The sequence below is a fragment of the Motacilla alba genome, chromosome 4A (assembly GCF_015832195.1).
Source record: "Motacilla alba alba isolate MOTALB_02 chromosome 4A, Motacilla_alba_V1.0_pri, whole genome shotgun sequence".
NCBI classification, from domain to species: Eukaryota; Metazoa; Chordata; class Aves; order Passeriformes; family Motacillidae; genus Motacilla; species Motacilla alba.
This window is the reverse complement of record NC_052045.1, coordinates 14,397,516-14,425,489: the sequence shown is the minus strand read 5'-3', so window position 1 is coordinate 14,425,489 and position 27,974 is coordinate 14,397,516. Positions and strand designations below refer to the sequence as shown.

Here is a 27,974-nt window from a genome sequence, read left to right as displayed (position 1 = left end):
CAAAGTGCATCTGTGTGTCCAGCTGAATTCAACCAGGGGATCTCTGCGTGGGAAACTCAAGGTACAATGTCAAAGGGAAGAGAATCAAACATCACCACCACTGTGCATTAGAAAATCTGTTTAAAGTACCACATGCCGAAGGGACCAAAGAGTCTCAAGCTGCTTTGCTGCGGGCATGGGGCAACACCAGGGACTGTGATCCTGTTCTGCTTCCTGGGCAGGTGCCTTCAATCCCAGGAGCTGGCTCAGCCAGGGCCAGTTCCAGCCACTTCCCTTGTGGGAAGCGCCCAGAGTCATGAGAGCTTGGGCTCCAGCCACTGCCTCTCTGCCAGCAGCTCTCCAAGTAAGGAACAAAAGCAGAAGAACCCCCCAGCAGGATACAGGGGCTCCCCAGCATCCAGGACAGCCCTTTGCAGCAGCGCTCCCTCTGCAGCCATCGCCACCCCTCCATCTGGAGGAGTCCCTGTGTGGTCAGGGCTGGCTTTTGGGGCTGTTTGCACCGTCCAGCTCAGGGGCAAACTCTGTGATGACCCTCCGGGCCAGCGGGTTTGTGGTCTTGAGCAGTTCAGCGGCAGATGGCCGTGTACCGGGGCTTGTTTTGCTGCTCTTCTTCTGGAGCAGGGCTTTAAAATCCTCATTCCTGCTGGAAGACTTCCCACTGCTGCCCGTTGCTGCCGAAGACTCACCAGCTGGGGAACCTGAAGTCTTTACAGGTGAGTGGGAGGTGGGTCGGCTGCTGAAGGTGTCACCAGGCTCTTTCCGCCCCAAGACCTTCCTCTTTGACCTAGGCACCAAAGGGACAGGGGTGGGAGCAGTCTAGGGCTGGGGTGAGGTCCCAGAGCTAGCGGTATGGTAGTGCCCAGCCTGCTCTGCTGGGGCAAAGTGACAACATGAGCGTGGCAGGTGGTGCTCCTAGCAGGTAGGACTAATCTGGACCCTCCCTGCTGCTTGCACTCTGCTCAAGGTAGCAGCAACTGGGCTGTCCCCAAAGATGAACATTGGCCCCAGTATGGAAAATGGAGCTGTCATGGTGGAGAGACACTACACCCAGAGCTGTGACAGTGGGTGCAGGGGCTGTCCCCTCCAGTGCATGCACCAGCCTTACCTGTGGATCACTGTGAAGAGATCCTCTGTAGTGCGGGACGTTGTGAACACCTCATCGTCCTCCTCCACGATGGACTCGGCTGTCTTGTCACTGGCAAAGCTCTTCTCCTCCATGCTGGCTTCTGCTGAGCTGCCTGTGGGCAGGGAGAAGACAGCAGTGAATCCTCTGTGCAGCATGGGGAACCATTATCCCTGGGTTGATCCCATCACAGGGGTGGAGAGATCATCACCTTGCTCTGAGGCAGGCTCGCTGGCAGGCGTGGTGCCCACAGCCTTGGGGGATGGCGGATCCTCAGCGTCAGGGTCGCAGCAGGTGGGGTCAGTGTCCAGGGTGATGATGGGGCTGGGGGTGGGTGGCAGGTCCCCCATGCCAGCTCCCAGCTGTGCTGGGGCTGGGATGAGTGGCAGGTACAGCACGCTGGGCTTTTTGGGCACTGGTGGGGGCACCTTGGCCTTCCTGCGCTCCCCCTCGGCACCGCTCCGCTCTGGCCGCAGCTCGTCCAGGCTGCCCTGCGAGAGCCGCCGGGGCCCCGTTGGGGTCAGGGACAAGTGGGGCTCCCCCAGACCCCTCCGCAGCTCCCCTCTCCGCAGCACCACAAAGGCATCCTGCGCTAGCCCCTTCTCCTTGGCGGTAGTGCCTGGTGGGGATTTGGGGGACAGGGGACCCTCCTCCCGCAGAACTGGGGGCTTGGGCAGGATGCACGGGGGGCGCCTGGCCAGTGGTGGCTTCTCTGCCACAGGTGGCTTCACTTTTCTCTCCGGCCCTGGGCAGGGGATGTGTGCTGGCTCCTCTGCGTGCTCTGGGCCATCAGCATTGTCCTCTGGCTCTGAGCGGCTGATGGAGCGGAGGCGCACAGAGCGCAGGTCGGACTGTGTCACCACGGGCATGATGGGTGTGATGGGACTGGTCTTCTGGGCCAGCTTGGTGCCAAAGGTGGAGTCAGAGTGGTGCCGGCTGACCTTAGTCTTCCCCTTCAGGGAGATCTTCAGCCCTGAGAGGTCAAGGTGGGCGGGTGGAGTCAGTGGGAGGTCGAAGGACAGCCTGCCCTTGGGGCTCCTCTCCATGGGGGATGTGGGGGGCAGAGAGGATTTCCTCTCGGGGACCAGTGGCCTCACACGCACCTGGTGCGGGGAGTGCCCGAGGATGGTGGAGGTGGGTACGGTGGGGGTTGGGGTCTCTGACTGACTGGAGTACCCGCTGGATGGGGACATCAGCCCTGTGGGTCTGCCTGGCGAGGAGGTCTTGAGGTCTGCCTCGGCAGAGAGCTGGGAGGGCGTCGTGGCCCTGGAGACTGAAGGGGACACGAGGGACTCAGAGCTGCCCCGTGTCTTGGCACACTCAACAGCCGTGGTCCCTGTGGTTGTGCTTGAGCCAGAGAGGGACTGGTAGGGATCACTGCCGGCCCTCCAGTCCGTGAGATGCCACTGGTGGGGGGCAGCTGTGCTGTTGGGCTCCCTGCTTGCACTCTCCTGGGGGTCGGAGTGCACCAGCCGGTGACCCTGGAGCTCTGGTGGGATGCACAGACTCTTGGGCCGCTGGTCCTTGGGCAGTGCCGCACTAAGCCCCACATCACCGTCCTGCCCCTCTTTGATCAGTGAGATGCTGCGTGTGGGTGGCAAGGGCTTCTTCTTGGCCTTCTTCAGGGAGATGCTCTTGGAGCGCCGCCGCCGCTGCTGCCCCTCAGGCTCCAGCCCCAGGGAGATGTTGTCGGTGCTGGTGCTGCCCTCGGAGCTGGCGCTGGGGTAGCCCAGGGCATAGTTGGCGCTGCCCCGCCGTGTCTCAGCATATGCGATGTCCACGGAGCAGAGGGACCCCGAGTCAGTGGGCACTGACAGTGACCGCTCACGGAACCGGCACCCTGCCCGCTCTACCTCCAGCTGCGCTGGCCCGGCCGCTGGCTCCAGCTCCTCTCGGCTTCCTGGCAAGAAATTCCTCTTGGCTCCCTGGATGCACCCGGAGCTGTGGGGGGAAGCAGGCACTGGGCCAGAGAAAAAGCTGGGCCCATTGCTGCCCATGCGCTCTTCTGTGGCGATGAAGAAGGAGGTGGAGGCGGCGGGTGAACCTGGGCTGGGCGATGGGAGGAAGCTGCCCGGCGAGGTGCAGGTGGGCCCCTTGCCTGGGCCAGTGGTAAGGCTGGGGGGGCTTCCATAACCCAGGGGTGTCCAGGGCGGAGAAAAAGGGGTTCCCTGTGTCCCATTGCAGGCACCGGCACAGGGGTTGGCTGCCCCATCCATGGCAGCAAGTGGCTGGCAGCAGCGGGCTCCAAGGTCACTGAAGGTCTTCCTCAGTGGGGCTGAGAGGGGCGGACGAGGGCTGATCTCCTGGGGCGTTGTCCCCCTGCTCGTGGTCTCAGGCACAAAGCTGCAGGACACCGACTCACTGATGGGCGTGTGTGTGCTGGATGTGGGGCCGTTGGCGCTGCCTGCGGGGAGAGACGCAGCCTAGTGAGCACTATCCCGCCTCCCTCACAGGGACATGGCCCTGCTCTGCATGCTGTCCCAGCCCGTGGCCAGTGTTGAGGCTGCACCTCTGCCCAGGCATAAAATGTGGGTCTGTTGGCACGCTGGAATGTGCCATGGACAAATAAGCAGCCATGACAGGAGGCTATACCCATGGGGACATCAGTCCCATGGCAACCAAAGTATTGCCCTGGTGCTGCTCCATGGCAGGGGACACAGATGGGGTCCAGGAGGAGCCAGGTCAGGCATTGCCAGCTGGGACAGGGAGGGACATGGTGGCTCACAGTGCCACCCCATCACAGGAGCCAGCAACCCCACTCTGAACACCCCCAGCAGACAGGGATGCTCAAGGCTGTGGTGGGCTGAGGTTTGACTACTCCAAGAAGGAGCTGTGACCATCCTGTTGATGGTCTGACCACTGTCATGGGAAGAAACCTTCCTCCTACCCGGTGAAAACTGCCTTGGAGCAGCTAGTGCCATGGCTTCTCTCCCTGTCTCTACCTCCCTCCAGAGAGAGGCTGGCTCTGATTCCTCTACACCTTCCATAGGGGACAGCAGGACAGAGCCCCTGAGCCACAGTGGCTGCTGTTCCCAAGGATCCAATGCCAGCCTGGAAGCACTCCAGCCACTCTCACATGCACTCCAGGCACTCTGACATGGCATGGCCAGCTCGCCAGCCCCAGCAAAGACCTGGCCAGGTGTGTGGCCCACAGCCATGGCACCCTGAGACAGGGTCTGCCCATGGGGAAGGTGGGCACAGGGAGCTGTTGAAGCCAAGGCTGGGTGACTCCTGCCTCAGAATCCTGACTCAGGATGAAGGGGCTGTCCCTGATGCCATGCCAGCCCCAGGCCAGCCTAGTGTCACCAGTGAGCCCAGCACCTCAGTGCCTTGGGAGGGCGCAGAGTCAGTGTGGTGGCTGCACCTCCCCGCGGTCCGGGTGTCCCCGGGAGCCCGTCTGTGCCTGGGCTGGCTGCCAGCCCCAGGATGGCTGTGCCACCATCTGGGCAGCTCTGGGGGTTGCCAGCCCTGCCCGGGTGCTGCCTGCGCGGTTCTTGCTGTCACCTTGGTCTCGCAGGGACAGGTTAGGGAATCCAATAATGGTCCGTCTACGCCGCAGGGTGGACTTTGGGTTCATCGCAGTCTCTGTGTTAAACAGGGAGTGACGAGCACTCGCGTGCCTAGCAAAGTGCTGCCCTGTAGCCAAAACAAACAGCGGTACGCCGCGGTGCCGGGAGCCGCTGCTGGGCCAGGAGCTCGGCCCCCTCCATCACCCGTATTCTCTGTGTGTCCCCAGCCTGGGATGGTGACACAGGTGGGAGTGTGGGATGCAGGACGATGGTGTGAGCCATGTGGGGTGAGCACGGGGGGAATGGAGGCATGGTGGGAATGCTGCAGATGGAAGTGGGATGAATGGAAAGCCACAGAGACCAGCCCTGCACTGCGTGACAGGCACTGGTCTGTGCTGGTGAGGCCGGGCCCCACACCACTGTGCTGAGCCAGGCCAGGGATGGGTACATGAGGTGTGGAGAGGGAAAGGGACCAATGTGGCCTTGGCACAGCTCTCCATGATGGAGGGAAAGTGCAGAGAGACACCTTTGCCCTTCAGAAGGGGCATCTCACCCAGCCACCAGCCCCCGACTCTGACCTGGGCCAGAGCATGGCACCTGTGTCTGCAAGGACTGGGCAGGACCGCGCTGCTGGGAGCTGCGGCCCTGAGAGGATGAGCAGATGGACAGACAGGGGAGACAGGTGAGACAGGCAGGGTGCACGGTATGTGGTGAGAGCACACGTGACAACAGACCTGACTGGCTGGGCATTACATCAGGGATGTGAGACCTGCCAGCAGCATGGCCAGCGGACCAGACGCACAAAGCTGCAGATGGCACGAGAGATGGCTGGGAGTGATGGACGCCAGCATGGCCCTGCTGTCCCCTCTCTGCCCTGGTGCCCACCTAACCCACAGGAACACAGCTTGCAGCCACAGCCCCCTCCCACCACCCGTCCCCTGCCCCAGATGGCTGCTGGGGTGCGTCTCTGCCTGCACCCCGTGTCCCCCCACCTTGCCACGGGGTGCTGCCCTACCAGAGACATTGATGGGGACAATGTTGGTCTGGATGGAGCTGGGCTGGTGCCACTGCTTCTCCTCCTCGGGGGGCAAGGGGAAGGCCGTGGGCCAGGGGGGCTGCTTGTCCGGGCTGGTGGGGAGGCTCAGGGAGGTGTCAGGAGGCCGAGCACTGAGAACACTGCTGCTGGTGGTCTCCTCTTCAGCCGCTCGCTGGCTCGGGGGCTACGGGGAGAAAGGCATGTCAGCCACTAAAGGGACAAGGGTGGAACACAAACAGGGACTTGCTGCCCGCCCTGCCACCTCAGAACTCACCATAAGCACGAACTCAAGGCGCTTGGCAGGTGGGGGTCGAGGTGATGGTTCCGGGGAGGTGTCGGGGGGCAGGTGACCAGCAGCGCGGAAGGTCTGCCCAGTGACCCTGCTCTCGGTGTACTGCTCCTCATACTCCTCTGCAAGAAAAACGGCACCTGGGACCCTGCTCCTGCTGCCAGATCCTGGAGCAGGGGACACGTGAAGGGATGGTGACTGTCCCCTCTGGCTGTCCCCAGCCTAGCTGGCCATCCCTGCTCAGGACAGGCAGCTCAGAAGGTGAGGAAGGGAGACACCAAGGAGGGGAACTGAAGAAGTGCAAAGATGCCAGCAGCTTGCCCCACTCCTCCCGGGGTGCAGTCAGGTGATGTGGTGGGTCTCACTGGGACACAGCCCCACTGGGGACAGCCAGGAACTCAGTGCATCCCCATCCTGTAATTGTGGAGCTAATTAATGCTGGTGGCTGTGGACTGGCGGAAACCAGGGCTGCTCAGGCTGACTTAATGAGATTACAAGCTGGGGGATGGCTGGGCTGCTGATCTCATCTGATGCCTGAGGAGCATCTGAGCCAGGGCCGCGTGACAGCCTGGGCCAGAGATTGGAAGGAAACAAAACCACTGGCGACATCGATCAAGTTAGGCAGATCAGTGGCAGGTCCCTTAGGCCCTCATGAGAACTGTGCTGTGTAGGGGCTCGTGGGTGCCCTGGTGGCCCCACTGTCACCAGTGGCCCCAGCAGGCAATCCTGGTCCCAGTTGCTTTGGCACCTGCAGCCGTGACTTGGGAGCAGAGATCGGTGAGAGTCTGCTGGAGGCTGGGACCCCCAGGACCCAACTCCTGCGGCCTGGTGAGCTCCAAGGAGTGGCTCGGACATGTGTGTAGGAGATGAGCTCAGTCTCATGGTGGTCACCTAGCCCAGGGAGCACCCACCCACCACCCTCACCCAGCCCACTCCAGCCCCTCTCCTTGCTACCTTGCAGCAAGCTCTGGAGGTTGAGCTGGGCCTCCTGGTGCAGCTGCTCCATGCCCGGTGGGCGCCCAGCTGCCAGGAAGACGTTCACAGGCTGCTGCCATGGCAGCTTGGCGGGGGCGGCTTTCTTGCTCTCGAGGTCCAGGTTAGAGGTGGCTGCAGGCAGAGGAGAGTGGGATCAGAGGCAGGTGGGGGCGGCTTCCTTGTGGGTGCTGCCTTGGGATAGTACGGTGCCAGGACAATGCTCATCCCACCCCAGCTCTCCAGGAATGCCGGGATGTGGCTGCATCCCACCCTGGCAGGCTGCTGCCTGCTGGGACCAGCCCTCGTTGCCACCACCACTTTGGGGGCTGGACGCTGTCCCTGAGGGCTGCCAAGAAGGGAGCTGGCTGAAATTGGGGAAGGAAGCCAGCCCTGCCACCCGTGCCTAACCGCGCCCGGGCACAGGAAACGTTGCATGCTCTGGTGGAGCAACATCCCGGCTGTGGAGGAGCAGAAGTTGCAACTGAAAGGCAGGAGCCAGGGACCCACCGCTTCCATTGCACTGCAGCTCGGGGCCCACATGTCCTTCCCTGGCATGGGCACCCCCACAGCTCCCCAGGGAAGGAAATCTCTGTGAGGATTGCTCAGACCCTCTGAAACACCCCAATGGGTGGAAAAGTCCCTGGGAGCAGGATCTGAGCTCAGCAGTGAACTGGCCCTGTGGGGAGCTGAGCGCTGCTCCCACAAACATGCTTTGCCATGGGAACGCTGCAGCCCTGGCTGCGTTGCTCTGAGTGGATGTGGGTTTGTACCCAGCATGGATTCAAGGGAGTGCCACCGCTGGCACACTGCCTCCAAGGGCATCCACACCCTGTCAGGCACAGAGCGGGTCTCTGTGAGCTTTACACAGGGATATGGATGACCAGGGTCTCATCCCTGGAGATTCAGGAATCATCGTCCACTGCATGGTCTTGTCCCCATCCCCATCAGCTGAGATGCTCCGGTTACCAGTGTGTGACAAACACTTCTCTGCCACCTGCAGTGCAGTGCCTGGCCCCAGGAACACACCACTGCCCTGCTGCCAAAGCCTGCTCCGTGCCAGGCCCCAGCTGGGGCAGTGGAAGCAATCCCACATACCTGGGAAGGGGAATGGCCCCAAAACACGCACGGGACCCCCAGCACAAGCCACATTTCCCTCGGCCCCCATTGGTCAGGCAGCTGTGGTCCAGCTCATCTGCACTTCATCATGAGCATCCCCCCTGCTGCTCATGGTGCCATCCTGCCCCCATGTGCCTTCCTGCCCCCAGATGCTCTCCTGCCTACAACACTCCTGCGCCCCTGGGTGCCCTCATGCCCACCCTTCCCCCAGCTGATGGAGCCTGCACAACGCCCAGCACCCCAAAGCAAGGTGTCATGTCCCCACCCTAGTTACTTTTATGATTTGTTTCCATAACGACGGGCCTTAACACTGGGGTTTTTTTCCTTTTTTTTTTTTCTATTCCTCCTCCTCTAAATAATTTGACTTGTTTCCATACCAACCAAGAGGTGTTGGGGCGCGTGTGTGCATGTGTGTGCCATGCACAGGGCAAGGCTAGGCATCTCCCCAAACACCTGACCCCCAGTGCCAGGGCCAGAGACCACCCCTTCCCCTCTGCAGACTCCAGACCCCACAATCTGCTGTTTTTGGCGAGGTGGGGGATCCAAGTGCTGCCCTGTCATTTCTGAGAATGGTGCACCCCAAATTCTGGCTTGCTGCACCCCCTGCCTGGCTCACACAGCCCCAGCCTTTGGCCTCAGCACAGCTGATGCTCCTCACCTTCTGCCCATATATCCCCCCGTAGCCACCCCCCACCAAGGGCTCAGGGACATCCCGAGCGGCCCCTGCTGCCCCTGCAGCTCTCCAAGCCCCTGCTGCCGTGCCCGGAATACGGGAGCTCACCTCCGCTCCTCGGCCCTGCTGCCGCGTCACCCCCGCCACCCACCTCGGGCGGCGACCTCGTGGGGAAACCACAGCACCGAACCCGGGGCCGCCCTGGGCGCGGCGGAAACGTGGCAGCACCCACGCCCAGCACCCAGCCTGCCGCGGGGGCAGCTTCGGCCAGAAGGGGAACACGCAGTGCCGGGGGTCCTCCCCCCTGGAGCTTCCCCCTCTTTGCTGCCACATGCTCATTTGGGACCGTGAGTGACACAGCGCAGTCCTGAGCCGTGTGGGCTGCGGTGCAGGCGCCGCTGGGCTGCTGGCACTGCCAAGGCGCTGGCATCGCCAAGGCATAGGCATCGTGGGTTCCATGTCCCCAGCAGGGGAGAAGGGGTGGGGGCAAGAACCGATGAGCCGAGCACTCTCCTGGTGCCCAGATGGCCCAAACGTGCACTGCAAGGACAGCACTGTACCAGAGTGAGCAGCACTCACCGAGGCTTTGGCTGCCTGGGAGCAGCCACTCCGAGGGTGTTTCATGAGCAGTGGCTCTGAGGGTGTTTTGGGAGTAGCACGCCAAGCCCAGCACCGCACGGCAGCTCGGCGATGGGGTATAAGGAGCCAGCAGTCCTGATTCAGTGACACAGCCACAGTGCTCCCGAGGGACAGGCAGTATTTGGGAGCAGCCTGATGCAGGCTCAGTACAAGGGCAGGTTGTAAGTGTCCAAGGAAGCCCAGCTGCCACCCCCATCTGTGGGCATGGGACGCCCCAGCCAAGCGGGAGTGTCCGGCAAGAGGAGACAGCGGCTGGCTGGGATAGTGGAGCTGAGCTGAGCCAATGCCCTTGGTAGTGACCCTCCTACCATGCTTATCAGCAACAGGCTCAGAGCACAAAATACCTCTGAGGGGCTCCCACCCTGTGGAAAATGCCTGCAGGAGATTAAGGCATCCTGGGACAGCAGAGCCAGAGAGACAGCTCCATCCCACCAACCCCAGCAGCCTAGACCTGAGCCTAGCCAGCCTTGCTGCTGAGGGAAACTGAGGCATGGCTGGTGGGGGGTTCACCATACTCCCCGCTGGCACCAGGTGCTCTCCTGGCCCCAGGGCGTGCAGAGAGGAGCAGGCAGCATCCCCTACCTTGCCTGCCAATGGACATCTGCCTGGAATGTTCCCAGAGTCAGCACCATCAGCTGCAGCAGATGCTGCAGCCTCGGAGTCCTACTGAGCGTGAGCCAGTGTCCAGGCTCAGTGTTGTGGCCATGGCGGGTACACAAGGACTGAGGCTGAATTCCAGGGAAGTTCGCTTGAAGGAGAGCTGAGCTCTACTCTCTCCTGCAGGAACGGCATCCCTGCAGGATCCCCAGCCCATCAGTATCTCCTGAGTCACCCCTGCTCCATGCCAGCATCCCTACTCACCCACAGCCCAGGCATCCCGAATCCACAAGGAGATATTTGACAGAGCCATCAGAGCTGTTTCAATCCAGGCTGAAGCTCCTGTGAAACGATGCCTTTCGCTCGAATTCACTGCCAAACTTCTCCCTCTCAGGCTCGCTCCCCACGTGCAGGAGGTGCCGGGGGCACGTCTGGAGCCGCTCGGACCCTCTGCCAGCGTGGAGCACTGTCAGGAATGATGTAACGGCAGCAGCAGGCGATGCGCCATCAGCAGAGCAGCCATGGCAACGGGTACAGGCACAGCGGCAGCTGCCGCTGCGGGCCCGGAGCACCGAGCACGCCGGAGGGCGAGGGCAGTGAACCTGGGGGCCGACACTGATCCCGACAGCACCCCGAGCCCGCCGGCCGGAGCCGTGTGCCGCAGTGCCGGGACCGCGCGCCACCAGCTTCAAGCGAGTGCCGCGGCCTGCCCTCGGTCCTGGACTGCTCGTTGCCGGCGCGTGCGGCTTGGGGACATTCCCGTGGTATGAGCCAGGCGCATGCTGCTCCACGGCGAGCGGAGAGGAAGTGAAAAGAGCACACAGAGGGAGCTGGCAGCGGCCGCTGAAACACCTCCTGTCCCAAGCTCACCCCCTGCCGAACCGGACCTGCCCGACCAGCTCCCTGCGGGATGTGGAGCCGCGTCGCGAGCACGGCAGCCCCAGGGCCGGATGTCCACCCAGGTCTGAATGAAATCCTGAAGCGACCCCCTGCTGACACCCCCAGGCCCAATGCCACAAGGCAGCGGTGCTCACTGAGCAGGCTTGCCCCGTGTGCCGCTTGTACACGCTGTGCATGGGATGAGCCCTCACTGGGGAAGCCAAGAGACTATCCCTCTCCAAATCTGACACTCTCCAGGACACCTCCCACTGTCACATGTCTGGTGGCACAGCTTCAATCCCCCAGCGAGGCAGGGCCACCTGCACAGGTGTCTGACCTGCTGGTGGTTGAGGCCAGAGGGGCGGGAAGCCTTTCAGGGGTGCCATGCGCAGACCCCAGCTGGGCCATGCCAGCACATCCCCATGCTCCCATGCAGGTGCCCAGCAGGACCAGAGGTGCTGAGAAACAACACTGTCTCGATACACCGGATCTGCCTGAGGTTTTCGGCTCTTCCAAGCTCCTTGTCTTACAAGGAATCAGCTGCTTTTTGTACTGATGGGAGATAAGGGCACTGCAGAAGTTGCTGGTGGCAGGGCAGATTTGGCAGCTAGGGTCCCTCAGCTCATGGGGAGGAAGCTGGTGAGGTTTCTACGAAAACCACTAGCAGCAAACCAGTCAATAACGTCCCTGTCCATTGGCGGGACTCAGAGCTGCAGTGTGCAAGGACATTCAGTCCCAGCAGTGCGATGGGCCCTGGTCAGGGAGTTTTGGCAGGAGGGGAAGTGTGTGTGCTGCAGGATTTGGCCAGCGAGCCTGGCCCAGGAGGAGCCCACTGTGCCATTCACCCGTGCTGTGGGGATGGGAACCGCCCGCAGCTGTGCTGGCAGCAGGGCTTGACCCGGGACCATGCCAGCCAAGGTGGACTCAGGCTGCTCCCTGACAAGGGGCTGAGATCCACTGCTCCCACGGCCAGAGCAGCAGCACTGGCGCAGGCACTCAGGAGCCCCAGAGTCTGGCTGCACCCAGATTCCTGCACCAAGCCCTCCACCATGGGCAGAAGGATCAGCGCCCAGAGCCCTCTCCCAGCCCTGCTGTGGCTCCCTGGGAGCCTGACAGCCTCCTTATACTGCAACCCTCACTCTCCCATGCTTCCCAGCAAAACTCCAGCCACAAATCTTTTCTGAGAGCCTCAGGAAGCCTGGCATGGCAACCTGGCAGACACAGCCAGTCCTGGCAGCCCAACATTGCCGCATCTTGGCCAAAGGAACCACTGGGCACAGGGTGGCCACGGCTAGTTGCCCACCAGCCTTCCCACAGTGATGTCCCCCGCCTGGCTGGGACTGTTCGGTGGCACATGGAAGCCCAGGCAGTGCTCACCACTCTGCCTAGTGTGGGCTGCCTGTGCCAGAGGCTGCTTCCAGAGGCTGCTTCCAGGAAAGCATGGCTTCCCCTGTGCCCAGCTGGTTTTACACTCCGCGGGGCCGGGACAATGTGAGGAAGTAGCCTGAGAGGGGAATGTGGCCAGAGGCCCTGGGACAAAGGGGCCTGAGACCTGAAATCAGCTACAGCAGGACTGAGAGCAGTGACAACAGCAAGGGTCCTGGGTGTCCGTGATGTTTTTGTCAACCCGCGGTCCACGGTCCCATGGTCCCATGGTCCTCCCTCCTGCTGTCAGCAGCACGTGGAAGCTGCCAGGAGGGCACAGAACCACCGGGACAGGCAGTCCCCGGACTGATGAGTGGTCAGTGGGACACGTGGGCTGGGAGTCTCTGTCTTTCTCTTGCTTTGTCAGAGAAAAGACACCCCCAGAGAAAGGCTGGGGTATGGTAGAAGGATTTAAAAGGGACAGGGACACTCCACAGCTCAAGTCAGTCTGGGGAAGGTGGCACAAGACTGGTACTGCTGGACAGCACTGACCCCAGGGGCTATTGCATGGCCTCCAGAGGGTCTGCGCCCAAGAGCTGCCCCCAGCCCGGGGCCCTGCCCTGCAGAGTGAGCAGTGCCTGCAGATCCCACCGCCCCCATGTCCACCTCAGCCCTGCCCTACTGCCTGCCTTACCTGCCCGCTGCCAGGGTGCCAGGAGCCACTCCACCTTGGCCATGGCTGTGAGTGCCGGGGGAGGCCGCTCGCTCCGGCCACCCAGGAGCTCCTGCCTCAAACCAGGCCGAGAGCACTGAGCTTTCCCCCGTCCTCGCTGCCTCCAGCTCCAGCGGGGAGAGGAAGCGACCAGGAACTGACTGTTTGAGTCAGCGGCACAGCCCATTGTCCTGGCCCCGGCCCCTCTTCCTTCCCCGGGGAAGGATGGTGGAGGGACCGTGACTCTGCACAGCCCATCCCACATCCACCCGCCCTCACGGCGGGTCACCCAGGAATGCACATCCCTCTATATCCCTGCTGCAGCACCTGGAGAGGGATGCTATAGCCAGGACAGGAAGGACTCTCCAAACTGGACAAGGTCATGGAACCAAAATATCCCCCAGCTGCGGCTGGAGCACCATCTGAGAGTGGTGGGTGACCTGGGGGGACAGAGCACGTGGGGGCTGTCATCTCAGCAGAGCATGGCTGTTCCTACACGGAGCAACCACACGACTCCTTGTGGGGAAACCAGCACCTGGAGCCTGTGGCTGTCCCTGGCCCAGCTGAACAGCTGCCCGCCAGCTCCCCCAGTCCTTACAGCTAACAAAACCAGGGCCCCTTCTGAACCCCCTGGCTCTGACCTGGGAGCTGCCAGAGCTCCCAGAGCTTCATCTCACTTCAGCTCCTTCCAAAGCCTGGAGCAAAGGCTCCTTGGGGACCACTTTCCCAGTGCCCCAGGGCTTTGTAAAGCTGAGCTGGCTTCTCCCAGAGGATTCAGACTCCTGGGAGCCAGGGCTGCAGGAGAGCCAGGAATGCTGCCCCAAGCACAGGCTTCATTCAGGAACATCCCACACCAGCAGCGACCCACACCCACCACAGGGCTGCTCCTTCTGGAGCCTCAGCTCCCTCCCCTTAGCAGATAAGCTCCAGCCTGGATCTGCTGCCACCTCTCTGCATGAAAGCTTGTGTGCAACTGCTCAGGAATGCCCCAGGCACTGAGGTCCCAGCAGCCCTATGAGTTTCCAAGTATTTGTTCAAGCTTTACACCTAAGACGAGTTTTAAACTATGCAGTGCCAAATCCCACCCTTCCCTGACCCCAGCAGCCAGATGCAGATCTGTCCAGGGAGACCAGGCACCTGAGGGAGATCTGCTGGAAATCTCCAGGCTGGCTGGGAACTGTGACCTGAGGACAGAGGTGAACCAGCTCTGGCCAGGGCCTGGCCCCACAATCCCCCTTGGGCCCTTCCCACAGCTCCGAGAATTCCTTTGACAATCCAGAAGTGTGATTAGTTCTCCCTCTGAGCGGCACCAGGTGGGACAGGCAGGCAGGGAGCAGAGCAGCATCCGATGGTCTGGGCACTGTTCATCTTCCATGCCTGCAAATGGGAGCCAAGGGCACTGTGCTGGATAGTGGCTCCCATTTGCAGGCATGGAAGATGAAGAGGGATCCCACGGCATCCCTCATCCCCCATGACCTGCAGGCCAGCACCCTGTGGTCCAGGTGCTGCCTCCCGGTAGGGAACGGGCCAGCATCCCATGATCCCTCTGAGTCCCACAGTCCAATCACTGCCCGCTTCCCATGCCCCCAAGAGGAGAGCCAAGGATGATGCCATGGATACCGAGCAGCCCCATACCTCTCACCCCCTCCGACCTGCAGCTCAGCCTCTCTCCTGGTTGCCTCCTGTGCAACCCCAAGTTCTTGTGCCCCGTTTCGGTGCTTTGCACCCACCGCTACAACAGCGGCTGCAAAATTAGACAGCATCAGGTTGTGCTGCCACCCTCTCTGCCCACTGATTATTAAGCTGTGACAGTCATTTGGGCTGTGACAAGCAGTCCCCATTCTCCTACAGTTTCTAAGCAATCTTCCCGAGGTCTCTCCCAGGGCTGTCAGTTCCCTGCTGCTGCCCACACTGCTGTGTCCCATTCCCAAGCCAGCAGGCAGGGAAAGGGCAGCAGGAGCTGGGGCCAGCAGAGCCCAGCATGCTGCACTCCGGGACTCCAGGACTCTGATGGGCCTGGCGCCAGGAGTTGTGGCAGACCCCAGCTCCCTGCTCTTCTGGCATTCCCAAGAGCTGGGCTGGAAGAAGAGTTGGAGTACTGGGGAGGGTTGCTGAACTGCCTGGACCAGATACATGGGGACAAAGGAGTGACCAGACAGGTCCTGCTTCTCTGACCCTGCTTCCTCAGAGGGCACCTGCCCTCACTGCCTGCTCCCAGCTCCAAGTGAGTCCTCTGCTCCCTCTGCTCCCCCTCAAAAAGCTCCCTGCAGAGCTGCAGGGCTGTCCGCCTCCCCGAGATTGTTTGTGGTACAGGAGCCCCCAGACACCCACCACCGCTGTGATGTGTGGGAGAAGGGAGCTGGGCTGCGGGGGCTGCACAGGCACTGGGCTCCCTGCCGGGGGGGGGGCCCAGCTCCGGGGACAGCAACTACAGGGGCTTCCCACTGCAGGGCCGGCTCCCCACGCCTTGGGGCTGCATCCCTGTCCCCAGGGCTGGCTCCCCACTGCTGGGGCTGCAGCCCCAGGCCCAGGACTGGCTTCCCACAGCTTGGGACTGCATTCCCATGCCCAGGGCTGGATCTCCACTGCTCAGGGAAGGATCCCCACTGCCCAGGCTGGCTCCCCACACCTTGGGGCTGGATCCCCTGCCCAGGGCCGGTTCGCCACCGCATGGGGCTGGCTCCCCGTAACCCGGGGCTGGATCCCCGCAGCTCGGACAGCCAGCACCTGTCCCACACGCTGGGGGACCGCGGCGGCCCCACCGCCAGCCCCATCCCGTGCCGTCCCCTTCAGGAGGCCGAGCCTCGGCCGGGGTGACCTCTGCCCGTGTCCTCCAAGCGACCCACCGGGACCGGGGAGCGAGGAGTGCCGAGCCGCAGCCGGAGCAAACCCGAGCCGCCCCCTGCCCGCCGCCGCAGCCGGGGGTCGCGGGGGTCGCGGCGCTCCCGGGGTCGGCGGGGGCGCGGGTTCGGTCCCGCCCCGCCCGCGCCGGTACCTGTTGCCGAGCGCATCCTGCCCCGCCGCTGGCTGCGCGGCCCCTTCCGCTGCGCGTTGCCCATCCTCCGCCGCCGCCCGGCCCGGGCTCCGCGCGCCGCCGCCCCCGGGCCGCCCCCCGGCCGCCCCCCGCCGGGCCCGCCGCGCCGCGCGGGGAGGAGCCGCGGGGCCGGGCCGGGCCGGGCCGGGCCGCATCGCTCCGCTCCGCGCCGCGCCGCTCCGAGCCCAGGCGAGCAGAGCCGAGCCGCGCCGGGCGGCACCGGCACCGGCCCCCGCCCCGCCGCCCCCTCGGAGCCGAACGGGCGCCCAATGGCGGCGGCTGCGGGGGCCGGGCGGGGGCGGCGCGGGACTCGGGAACACCGGGGTGATGGGGAGAGGGTGAGGGGATTGGGGCTGGGGAGTACTGGGGTGATGGGGGTGGCGGTACCGGAGCCGGACACCCCCCGAGGAGACAGGGATTATGGGGTATCAGGGTGATTGTGGGGCGGTGCCGGGGCCGGGCACCCTGAGACCACGAGTGGGGGGATACCAGGGCTGGACAGCACCCAGGGCAATAGGATTGGGTTGGGGGCCCTCGGGCTGGGTAGCCCCTGAGGAGTTGTTTGGTTTAGGGATGAGTGGAGGGAGTCCTGGGGCTGGACAGCCCCCGGGGTGGTGGGGATGAGGTGGTGCCAGGGCACCCCTGAGGCAATGGGGCTGTGTGTGAGGTCCTGGGGCTGGGCACACCAGGGGTGTTGGGGCTGGGTGGGGACCCCAGTGCTGGCCCTGTGGGGTGAGTGGCTGATCAGGGGATGGATGGAGGCAAGGGGTCCGGGACCTCTGACAGGAGGCAGAGGTCAGGTCCAAGAGCAGCTGGAGTCATGCACAGAGGGAAACAGGAGGTGTGGGAAGAGCTTTGGGGCTGGGTTCAGTCAGGAAACCTGTGTGAGAGCTTCAAGACATTGCAAAGGCCAGGCCTGGGGGTGATGTCATCTCAGGTAGGAGAAACAGGGTCGTCTCTGTCTGCCAGTGCCTCCAAGGTCCCCATTCCTGGTATTGAGAGTCCCAGGCAGTGCCATGAGTGCACAAAGATCAGCTGCATGCAGGGACCCCCAGGAGTCATGGATCAGCTACCTCCCTAGGGTTTCTTCCCCTGGCTCAAACCTTACCATATCCCTCTCATGGGGAAAAAAGCCCTTCCGGAGTGGGGAAACCTCTCCAGCATGCCAAGACCTCCCACGTGCGCAGTGCTTCACCCCTGGGAGCCAAGAGGCATTGGGAAGGCTCAGCCCAGCTGCTGTGTCCCAGGACTGAGCATCCCTGACACATCGGATCTTGGCATCCATATAGCAACAGAAAGGACCAGAAAGCGCTGGGAGGTTGTTATGGAAACAGCCACAAATTGGATCAGTACTTGGTGCACGGAGCAGTTTGTGTGACTGATGTGGGAGCAGGTGGGTGTGACAGCCGCAGCGGTGCGGGGGCCCCGTGGTGGCACCCCTCTGCCCATGCTGTGTCCCTGTTCTGGAGCTGGGCTGTGGCAGTGCCTCAGCTCCCAGGGACCCGGGCACGGGGCTGTGGGTACCTCACCCAGCCTCTGCACTCCCCAGGGAGGTGAAGGACTGGGGTGAGTTGGGGGTGGTTCGCGGAAATTCCAAAAAGAAAATACTTTCTGCCACTTCCCCAAGCCCCAGCCGAGCCCAGCACTCGGTGTTAAGCAGGGGGGCAGCGGCCCCTGCACAAACAGCCCCACTGTGAGTCACGGGGCTGCGATCTGGCAGCGTGGCCATTGTTCTGCTCCCTGCCCTGGGCAGCCAAGCCAGGTGCCCATCGCTCTGAGCCACTTGCCACCTTGTGCGGGGCAGTCCTGGACCCCGCATCCTCCTCCAGCCCTGTGGGCACACACGGCTGCCTGCACTGTCCTGGCCACACGGCTTCTGGGAGCCCGGACAGAGCCGGGTGGCTCATCCAGGACCCCGGGCTCGCCGTGCCGGGCCAAGGGCAGGAGGGTGCAGGTGGCTGAGCGGGGAGGTGCCGGTGTCACGGCTCAGTCCGGCCCAAGCGCGGGAGCGGCTCCGCTCTGCGCTCCCGGAGCAGACCCTCTCCTGGCAGAGAACCCAGCTGTGAAGAAGCCATAAACATTTGCTAAGTGGCCGAGCTGGTTATTTTCGGGCCAAGAGGCCATATTAAAGCTCACAGTCAGCGAGGCAGATGAGCTCATTGGAGAACAACGGCTTGGGGCCGGGCCAGAGCCGAGGAGCAGGGCCAGGGCTCCCAGCCCCGCGCCGGCACCACGGCGAGTCACTCCCAGGGCTGTACTGGACCCTGAAAGGTGCCACGTCCCAGCAGAGCCACCGGCAGGGGTTCCAGCCAAACTGGAGGGCAGAGCTGGGACACCGAGCCCCCAACACCGTATGTTGCTGAAGGTGACCCCCAAGCTGCCCCCCGGGGGCCGGCAGGGGATCTACGTGCAGGGCTGGAGCTGCCGTGACACCTTCGTGCCACCTCGAGTGCCCTTCAGGCTCTGCATTCCTGGGATTCCTTCAGTGCACCAAACATATTCCGTTGCTCTGTGTCCTGGTAACTGCACTGGGGGCCCGACCGTCCTGGGGACCGGGGCCCTGTCAGGGCTGCCCTCCCTGCTCCCGGCGTGCCAGGGCTGCGGGATGCAGTCACCTGGCTCTGCTGCACCCCTGGCAGTGAGAGCTCGGCACGAAGCGGTGTGTGGGGTCAGGCAGAGGGGACAGGGGTGCCCCAGCCCCGATCACCCCACAACCTGCACCCACACTCCCAGAGCTTCCTCTGAATGGCCCCCAAAACAGCTGTGCCAGAGAGCAGCGCGCAGCCAGGCTGCCACCACGTGCCGTGGCACCATCGCTAGTACCTGTCATTTGTGAGCCTCTTTCGGGAGACCTGGCGTGCCGGGGGTGGCATTGGCACCTCCCCCGCACTGCCACTGGATCCCCCAGCCCCTCTGCAGGGGCACGCCGTGCACCTTCCTCCCGGGGGGGTCTCCGGGGAGGCTTCCTGTCCCAGCCCGAGGGGATGAGGAGGAAGAGGAGGGACACATCCAGTTCTTGGGCTGGGCATGGGCACTGCCAGGGAGCAGAGGGCACCGCACCCTCCCGGGGCTCTGCCTGCTGCCACCATCGATGTGTCCTGCCTGCGAGCCCTCCCGTGACGGGCACTGGGTGCCCACTGGCCCCGTCCCGCCATCCCCATCTCCTGGTGCGCACAGGCAGGAGCGAGGAGCCGAGCAGGCGGCTGTGCCAGCCCTGGGGCTGCTGCTGCCTGCACCCACCTGCTGTGACAGCCACCATGTCGCGCACCCACCACTCCCTGTCCTTGTCCTGCGGCGCTGCCGGGCCCTCCCGGGGCGGGGCAGGGAGTCCCACAGGCAGGAAAGCTCAAAACTCTTACTTACCCAACTCCGCCTCCTCCTCTTCCTCTCCCCACCGGGCCCCAGCCCCGGGGTACGGCAGCTGCCCCACACCTCAGGGGATGCCCCGAGCCCCGTGGCCGGGATGGACGGGCGGCTGCCCTGGCCGGGAGCGGGAGACAGCCACAGCGCCAGCTCTGGCAGCCGCTCGCTCGCACTAAATCGAACCAGGTTTCTGGAGAAAGGCTGGATGGAAACGCTTCTCCCACCCCAGCCCAGGCCCTTCTTAAAGACATAGCTACACAACCCTGCTGCGGGTGCTGGAGCCGCGGAGATTGAGCGGGGATGGAGCACCCTGCCGGCCGGCGTCTTTCCGGTGGGTCTGAGAACCACAGCAAGGGATGAGATTGCTGGAGAGGAGATGGCATCCACTACCTCTGCTGTCAGCCGTGCCAGCCTGCGTGGGTGCTGTGGGCAGTGCCAGCTGACCCTCCTGTAATTAACAGGGGTCGGGCAGCCGGGTGAAGGTTTCCTGCGGCTGGCAGCACCCTGTGGCTGTTAGGGAGGTGGCTGTCCATTCCCCCTGCCCTTGGCTGGGGTCCCGGTGCAGCAGGAAGGGAGCCGGTCCCACACAGGCAGTGCCTTGCAGGTGGCCTCGGCAGCCCACGCCACGCTCTGCCTGACAGCCAGGACCACCCGGGAGGCTGCTGCCTGCAGCTGTGCGGAGGGGAACACCTGGGGGATGGCCACCCCATGCTGGGTGAGCAGCGGGGGATCTGCTCTCCCTGCTCACAGGACACAGCTACGTGAGAGGCCCTGGGGACGGCTGTGACTGGATGGTGACGGACCTCTCCCTGTCCGGTGGAGAGGTGTGGGCATTGGGCAGCCATGGCCACAGCAGCCAGCTGGGAGGGATGGGAAAGCCCTGGAGCAAAATCTTGACACAAGGGGAGGTGATCTCAGGGCTGACTCCACAGTCCCCCCATTTCCACAGAGCACAGACCACGCACAAGACAACTCGGGAGCGTCCTTCCAGAAGCACTGACAGTACAGATCCTGGCACCCTCAGCACGCCAGGAGCCCCCATCTCTGCAACAGACACACACGTGCACACTCAGACGTGTACAGAATCACAGACACACGTGTGCACATTCAGACATGTACAGAATCACAGACACACGTGTGCACGCTCAGGCGTGTACAGAATCACAGACACACGTGTGCACACTCAGATGTGTACAGAATCACAGACACACGTGTGCACACTCAGACATGTACAGAATCACAGACACACGTGTGCATGCTGAGACGTGTACAGAATCACAGACACACGTGTGCACACTCAGATGTGTACAGAATCACAGACACACATGTGCATGCTCAGACATGTACAGAATCACAGACACACGTGTGCACACTCAGATGTGTACAGAATCACAGACACACATGTGCATGCTCAGACATGTACAGAATCACAGACACACATGTGCATGCTCAGACATGTACAGAATCACAGACACACGTGTGCATGCTGAGATGTGTACAGAATCCCAGACACACGTGTACACATTCAGACGTGTACAGGATCACAGACACATGTGTGCCAGGGGGGTTTGCTCTGTGCTGGGGATGTGTGGTGCGCTGCTATCCCCGTCCTCCTGCCTGGCTATGGGGACACTGAGTCAGGATCCAAGCTCTCAGTGGGGCCATGCTGCTCCATATGGATGCAGCCGGCCACTCAGGGTGCCAGGAAGGGAGGAAATGGCCTCTCACAGCCACTTTCTAAGTAATGGGCAGAATTACCTTTTTCCCTGTCTGCTTCGATCTGCTGCCATTAATTAACTCAAGGAGCAATGATCCTCCCCTGGTCCCTGCACTGCCCACCACGCTCAGTCTCCCCATGCCACGCAGCTCCGTGTTGGCTCCTGGAGCTGTCCCCAGCTGCCAGACACTGTGCTATGCCAGGCTGGCATCTGTGCGGGGTCAGGCTCCAGCAGACAGTCAGGGGACAGTCACCCTCCGTGTCGATGGGTACTCCCACAGAGCCACACGCCTGCTGCTGCCTGAGGTGCCAGCCCGATTCCCTGCCAGGCATCCCGGTGCCAAGGTGGGCAGCCAGCGGGAGAGCAGGAGGAGGATGGCAGAGCCTGCTGGCATGGCTCAGGAGAAGATTCTCCTTGCCAGCATCCTTGGCCTATTGGGCACTGTGCCAGCTCCTGCTCAATCCAGACTTTGTGCTGGCAGCCAGTGGCTCCCGTGCACGCGCGGGGACTGGAGTGTGGCCAGCCCTGTGCCAGCACCTGCAGGGCAATGGGCACGGCCAGCGGGCATGGCACAGGGCACCCGGGGAGTGCAGACCAGGCTGGGAGCTGGAAATGCATCCCCAAGGGACTGCTGGGTTCCTAAGCAGCCAGGAGGGTTCCAGTGGGTTCCTGTGTCCCTCCCCAAGGGTCATCTGCTCTCCAAAGCACAGCCCCGCAGCCACTGGTGCCTCGCTGCATGGATAACTTGCACAGGTGCCACGGGGAGCCATCCTGCAGTCCCACCTCTGCCTCCATGGAGCACCACGGAGCTCCCTACAGCTGGAGAACCGGCTGCCAAGGCACGCTCCAGAGCTTGCTTCCTCACGGAGGTGAACGCATCCCACATGCTGACTTAGGATGACGCAAACTCCAAGGAGACACATAGTTGAAGCCAATCCATGTTCCTGGCCCGTGAGTGCTGCCATATTCCCAGCCAAAGTGAGGCTGTAAGTGCTTCCTGAGAAGAACCGGGAGCACCGGTGCTCGTGGAGCTCCTTCTAAGCTTGCTCTGCAGAGATGGGCCCAGGCAGGAGGAACCAGAAACACCAGGGCTGTCCAAGGCTGCGAGGGAACAGCAGTGGCTGTCCTCCCTCGTGCTTTCATGCAGCTCTTACTGGGTGATGGGGGTCCTGCGGACCTGCTCTCCCCAGGGGACCTACCGCCCATGAGGGCCACAGCCCAGCTCCTGAGCATGGGCCACCAGCTCAGCTCTCACATGAATCCTTCCAAAACACCACCCAAGGGTGAAAAAGCTTTTTTTGGAATGAGCTTTTAGATCCATCCAAGCAGGAATCTCAGCCCTGAAGAAAACCCAGCAGGGTGGAAGAGAGGTTGCAGCAATGAGCTGGAGAAGCTATCCTCAACATCAGCTCTAAGGATGTCCCATGTGTCCCCCCCAGCACGGCCAGGCTCTGCAGGAACCCCACACCCATGGGCAGGGGAGCCAGGGGAAACTGTGGAGGTTGGAAAAGCCCAGACAGGGCTGCCCTTTCCTTGCAGGAGCATCAGCAGGGTATCCTGCACTGCACGTTGCCTGCAGCACACATTTTCAGGGAGTGGCCATCAGCCCACTGCCGACGGCTTTCATGCAGAGCAGGGCCGATGGGAGCCGTGTGTTATCCATCCATCCACCTCTCGCTGAGCCGTCAGACGGTTCCTGTTAGGAGGAGGGTGTGGCTCCTCTTCCCCTCCTCCGGCAGCCAAGCCAACTATCCAGCCTTGGTCAGCATCCCATTTCCCACCCACACCAGCAGCCTGGGGAGATGTGCTCGCCCCTCTGACACTGCAATCACCACTGGCTCGGGGAAATGCAGGCAGAGAAAATGTCTTGGAGGTCTGAAAGGGTTTTGGGAGCTGCCCTTCCTTGCAGGGGAGGCTGCAGTGGGTTGTGGCTGGGATGAGCAGTGCTGGGCTCCTGAGGGGGAGGCCCCCACAAGCCTCTTCAGCACTACTGTGAGGCTTTGGTACTTCCATGGGGTGAGAAATCCTCACCCCACGCTGGCTACAGCCTGTCCTGGTGGCTAAGAAGGCTCCAAGAGCCATTTCACAGTGGTGGTTGTGGCCATGGCAGGCTGGGGCTGCTTGGGAAGAGAGCATGAGGGTGAACTGAGACCACGTCTCGCTCCAAACCAACACCTCTTGTCCCCTGAATTTGGGACATCTCCTTCCCATGGTCCTGCAGTGAGAGCCCTGCCCCATTCCTGGCACTTTGTTCTAACTTGAAGGGCACTGACCCCATGGGCAGGTGCTGACAAGGGCAGCTGTGGGGTCAGAGGAGGGGGGCTCAGGCAGGTTCACGTGGGTGAGCCTTGGGACTGCAGTTACAGCTTCAGCCCCTGTCCCCTGTCCCAGGAACTGAAGGACAGACAGCCACTTCAGCCTGGCAGGAAACTCCAGTTGTCAGAAGGGTTTTTTTCTTTATTTCTTTCATTTCTTTTTAAAAAAGCCAGTCTCAGAATATGGGGGAAACATCTGTGCTAGCTCAGCCAGGGAAGAGCTGAGCAGAGGGCGTGGGGGGCAGCAGCCCTGGCTGGCTGACAGCTCTGTCTATCTCGAAGGCTGGTTTCAGAGAAGGCTGGGAGGTCAGAGGATGGGAACGCCGCACATTTCAGTAAACAGCTGCTCCTGCCAGCACAGCCTGGGGTTCCTTCCAGAGAACCGTCCTGCAGCTCTTCAGGGACTGCACCTTGAATAGCTCCCGGCGCTGGCCCCATCCTCTGCTTCGCTGAGATTTATTTCTGAAGCTGCAGGGTTCTGAAGGGTAGATTGAGCCATACTGGCATGTGTCACCCTCCAGGACGTGGCTGTGCCAGTGGGACAGGGGGCCTGCTCTGCTCTGGCCGCAGTGGGACCCTGCACCCAGCCGTGGCATCCTTGGCTGGCTCACCAAGGAATGAGGGATGCTCCCCGCTCCTGGTGAGAGGTGTGAGCCCTCCCCGCTCCCACCACGGCTGTGAATAAGAGCAGAGGAATCCAACAGCCCTTGGCTGCCGTCTCCTGCTGGAAACAGCCACACTGCCTCGTCGGACAAGTGTGTCACCATGATATTTGTATGAAAAACCTTTGCTAGGATTTTTCTCCTGTTCTAGCTGAGAAGCCTCAGAAAGGAAATGTAAACAATAACTCTCTGATGGCTGTGGATTGTGGTCTGGAGGTTGTTTACCTACAGGTGCACCTTTGATTGGTCCATGTGAGGTGTTTCTACTTAGTGACCAATCAAAGATCCAGCTGTGTCCGACTCTCTGAGAGTCACAAGCTTTTGTTATTCATTCCTTTTAAATTCCTTTCCAGCCTTCTGGTGAATCCTTTCTCTCTATTCTTTTAGTATAGCATTTTTAATATAATATATATCATAATACAATAAATCAGCCTTCTGAAAAATGGAGTCCAGATTCTCATCTCTTCCCTCATCCTGGGACCCCTTGAACACAGTCCCACAAGTGTTTTCCCAGCTCTTTGCTGTGTGATACCTTCACCTGGAAGCAACACTGCTCCACTAGCATTTCCCCTTCCTGAGGAAGATGAGGCAGCTCCCTCAGCTCACAGCCCCTGGAAACACCAATGGACATGTCCTTCTGCACAGCAGGGACCTGAACTCCCCAGCCATGGGGTGAGGAGGCCCATGGCTTTTGAATCTTTCTAACCTGTCTGGTAAGAACCAAAACCAGGCAAAGGCTTGTGACCCAGCTGAGGATGCCCAAATCTGGGAGCTGGCCCAAGGACCATGCTTGGTCAGGGCAAACAACCACAGGCCCGTGGAGCTGGAGCCGGGTCATCTGTGAGGGCTGGACAGCCACCCCCATGCCCTGCCTGCACCGCAGCTGGGCTTTGGTCCTGCCTGGAGCGTTTCTGCTTCCTGAGAACTGTCTGGTCCCATCTTGTGTGCTCAGAGGAGCTAAAGGATGGAACTACTCCAGCCCAGGATTATGTTGGGTCTGCAGCAAGGATGTGCTGCAGCTGGTGCTGGGCTGATGCTGTCTGCAGCCCTGCCTGGGAAGTACCTGCTGGATCTCCAGCCTGATCCATCCCTGTCCTTACGAGCTGGCCAGACAGGCTGTGACATGTCACCTGGACCCATACTGCCTAAGTAGAGGCTGCGCCAGGGCACGATTTGTCCTGGGTGAGCTCTCCTGAAGTATCTTCCATGGGCTTCCATTCAATTTTAAGAGGGGAATTGTGATTTTTGCCATTGGATCCTCTTCAATAAATGAAAACGGAGGAGAAAATAAGCCCCAAACCCAGCACGGGGCATTGTTAAGTGTTTGCTCCTGTCTCCTGGGTCCCTGCTGTGCTGCAGCTCAGTGGGAAGTGTCCTCTCAAGCCCTGGGCAGCCATCACTCTCCCGCAGTGCTGGGGCCTCACAAGGAGCTCCGTCCTCCCAAGACATGATTTGATTCCCCCACCATGGGCTGATGCTGGAGCACTTAGCAAAGCAAACTGCCACTGAAGTATCAGTCTGAATTTGGTTCTTTACCCAAGTAAGTTCAGTCCCACCGGAAGCTCTGGCATCCCGCTGGCTGGTGGTGGATGGATGTGGAGCAGGTGGGGGTGAATGAGCTGTGTTCCCTTAGGATACAGGGAGAAACGAACCTCCTAAGCCTCCGTGCCACTGAGCAGCAATGAACATGAGCTTGGCTCTGTTCACACTGCCCCAGCCCTTCCCGCTAGATAAATCACAGCATTTTTATCACTGCACACCTCTGACCCAGCTCGGAGCCAGCCCAGCACATCTACTCACATGCATATCCATGGCTCTGACGAGGAGCCGCAGCACAGGAGGAAATTTGCTGCTGCCTTACGCACACGCCTGCAGCTAGCGGAGCTGCTGCTCGCCAGGGGCATGGAATTAGCTGAACACACACGGCCGGCCTTCACGCTCCACCTGCCCTCAGCAGCACCTGCAGGCGTCCCCTGACCATCCCCCCACGCCGTCACACTGCTGACCCCTGTCCCCTGCACCATCTCCTCCGTGGTGTCCTCCGCTGTCCCCCCACACTATCGCCCTGCCACCACGGTGGCACACGCACACACTCCTGTGGCCACCCGGAGCAGTCCCGGCCTGCTGGCCAGACAAAGGCAGCGAGCGACCATCTGGCTACGGGCACGATCAGCTCCTCCTCCGGCAGACCCTGGTCCAGCACGTACGGTGATGCTGCTGCCAGGTTTGGCACACGCTGCTGCAGTGCACGGGTCAGCTTGGGTGACCGCGAAACCTCGCTGTCCCCTCGCTCCTCCTGGGCGATGCGCGGGGCAGCGGGAGCCGCTTCCCGGTGTGCTGACGGGTCCACAGCGCTGCCGGGGCACTGCAGCTCCCGTCCCGCACTGAGGCTGGGCGCTCCGCTCGCTCCCGGCATGTGGGACGCTGCCTGCGAGGATCTGGTGGTCATTTCCCATGGCTCCAGGCAGACGGAGCAGCAGGGGAGCTCTTGCGAGGGGATTTGCCGACAGCAGAGGCACCCGCTCTGCCAAGGGCCTGGGAAACGCGCGGTGCTCGAGGGGAACGTGCTGGAGCAGCACTGCCCTCCCCGCCCCGCAAAGCCTTTAAAATAAACTTCTGTAAACAACTCCAAAATGAGCTTATTTTAAGATCCTCCGAAACGGCGCTGCCTGCTCCTGACCCAGCACAGCAGCCTGTGCCAGACCGATATGCTTGGAACGGGAAGTGGAAGCAGTTCAAGGCAACCCAAACCCCGTGGCTGCCAGGAGAGGGGTCGAGCTGACACAATGCCTGGATGACAACCCAACAATTTGCCCCAGATACACAACACTCCGAGTGAAAACTGCCCCATGCCGAGCAGGACAGCCCCCTTGGTCCCCTGCCCCAGGATGAGGTGAAGCACCTGAGGCAGGGACAGGGTGGGGGTGGCAAGGACCAGCCCTGACAGCTCAGTGTCCCCGCTTTCTCAAAACAGCCCCCATTAATTGCAGACACAGCGTGAGGTGTGCTTGGCTGGCAGCCTGGAAAATGCCCACTGTGAGCAGGGAAATAAACTCTGGGCAGAGGGAAAGGGTGCAGGGTTGTCCCGGCCTCACCCCAGTGCCCCAGCCACCAGCATCCCAATGACACCCCACCCCAGTGCCCCGGCCACCAGCATCCCAGTGACACCCCACCCCAGTGCCCCGGCCACCAGCATCCCAATGACACCCCACCCCAGTGCCCTGGCCACCAGCATCCCAGTGACACCCCACCCCAGTGCCCCGGCCACCAGCATCCCAGTGACACCTCACCCCAGTGCCTGGCACGGTTCCCTGGCCACTGGCACCATGGGCCTTGGCGAGGCAGTGCCAGCCACATCCCGCTCCTGCAGCCCTCCCTGCCGATGGAGCAGGGATGATGGGCCCCAAAAGCAGGAGCTGGCGTGGGTCACCCACCCGGGAAGGGGACACGGGGTGACAACGTCGGAGGAGACGCAGCGTAGCCCCCCGGCCGTGGGGCAAGGAGCGGAACCCCTGGGAGCGGGAAGCGGCCCCAGCATGGGGATGGGCCCGCAGGCCGCCCCGTCCCACGCTCGGTGTCCCCTTACCTGCGGCGGCGCGGAGCGGGCGGCCCCGCAGCAGCGACTGCAGGCGGGCGGCGCGGCGGTGCAGGCGGGCGGCGCGACGGGCCAGCGCCCGCAGGTGGCCCTCGATGTCCCCCAGGAGAGCGACCGAGTGGCCGCAGAGCTCGGCCAGCTGCCGCAGCAGGGCGAGGGCCGCCAGGCTGCAGGTGTCCCGCAGATCGGTCAGCGGCCCCGCCGGCCGGACCCGCACTGCCACGCTCCGTCGGTAGAACGGCATGGGGCGGATTGGCTCGGGGCGGATCGGCTCGGTTTCCCCCGGTCCGGCTGTCCCCCGGCCCGGTTCGGTTCAGCCCAGACAGGCACTGTTCCCCCCGTCGAGCACCGCGGCTGTGAGGGCTCTGGTCCGG

General features: G+C 62.3%; 1 protein-coding gene across 7 annotated transcripts; it reads right to left on the bottom strand.

Moving 5' to 3' along the window:
• Positions 1 to 101: 101 nt before the first annotated feature.
• Positions 102 to 27,974, bottom strand: NHSL2 (NHS like 2). 7 transcript variants are annotated; one of them, XM_038122831.1, is made up of 8 exons: positions 27,592 to 27,974; positions 6,912 to 7,064; positions 5,943 to 6,079; positions 5,648 to 5,852; positions 4,628 to 4,759; positions 1,335 to 3,527; positions 1,106 to 1,238; positions 102 to 784 (listed from the first exon to the last, which is right to left on the bottom strand). In XM_038122831.1, exons 1-8 carry the CDS (start codon positions 27,842 to 27,844, stop codon positions 472 to 474), a joined length of 3,519 nt encoding a protein of 1,172 aa, XP_037978759.1. In that variant the 5' UTR covers positions 27,845 to 27,974; the 3' UTR covers positions 102 to 471. The 7 variants fall into 7 exon arrangements, with proteins under 7 accessions (XP_037978759.1, XP_037978763.1, XP_037978761.1 ...); XM_038122835.1 differs by lacking the exon at positions 27,592 to 27,974 and adding an exon at positions 19,311 to 19,557; XM_038122833.1 differs by lacking the exon at positions 27,592 to 27,974 and adding an exon at positions 10,222 to 12,874 and having other exon boundaries at positions 4,628 to 4,708.

Excerpts from the sequence above, each read along its gene's own strand:
- NHSL2 (XM_038122828.1), bottom strand. The coding sequence starts at position 9,556 with ATGGGGGTGGCAGCTGGGCTTCCTTGGACACTTACAACCTGCCCTTGT. Across the intron at positions 7,065-8,829 it reads AGCAGGGCCGAGGAGCGGAG|CCACCTCTAACCTGGACCTC; the intron begins GTGAGCTCCCGT and ends CTCTGCCTGCAG. Across the intron at positions 785-1,105 it reads CTCTTCACAGTGATCCACAG|GTCAAAGAGGAAGGTCTTGG; the intron begins GTAAGGCTGGTG and ends TTTGGTGCCTAG.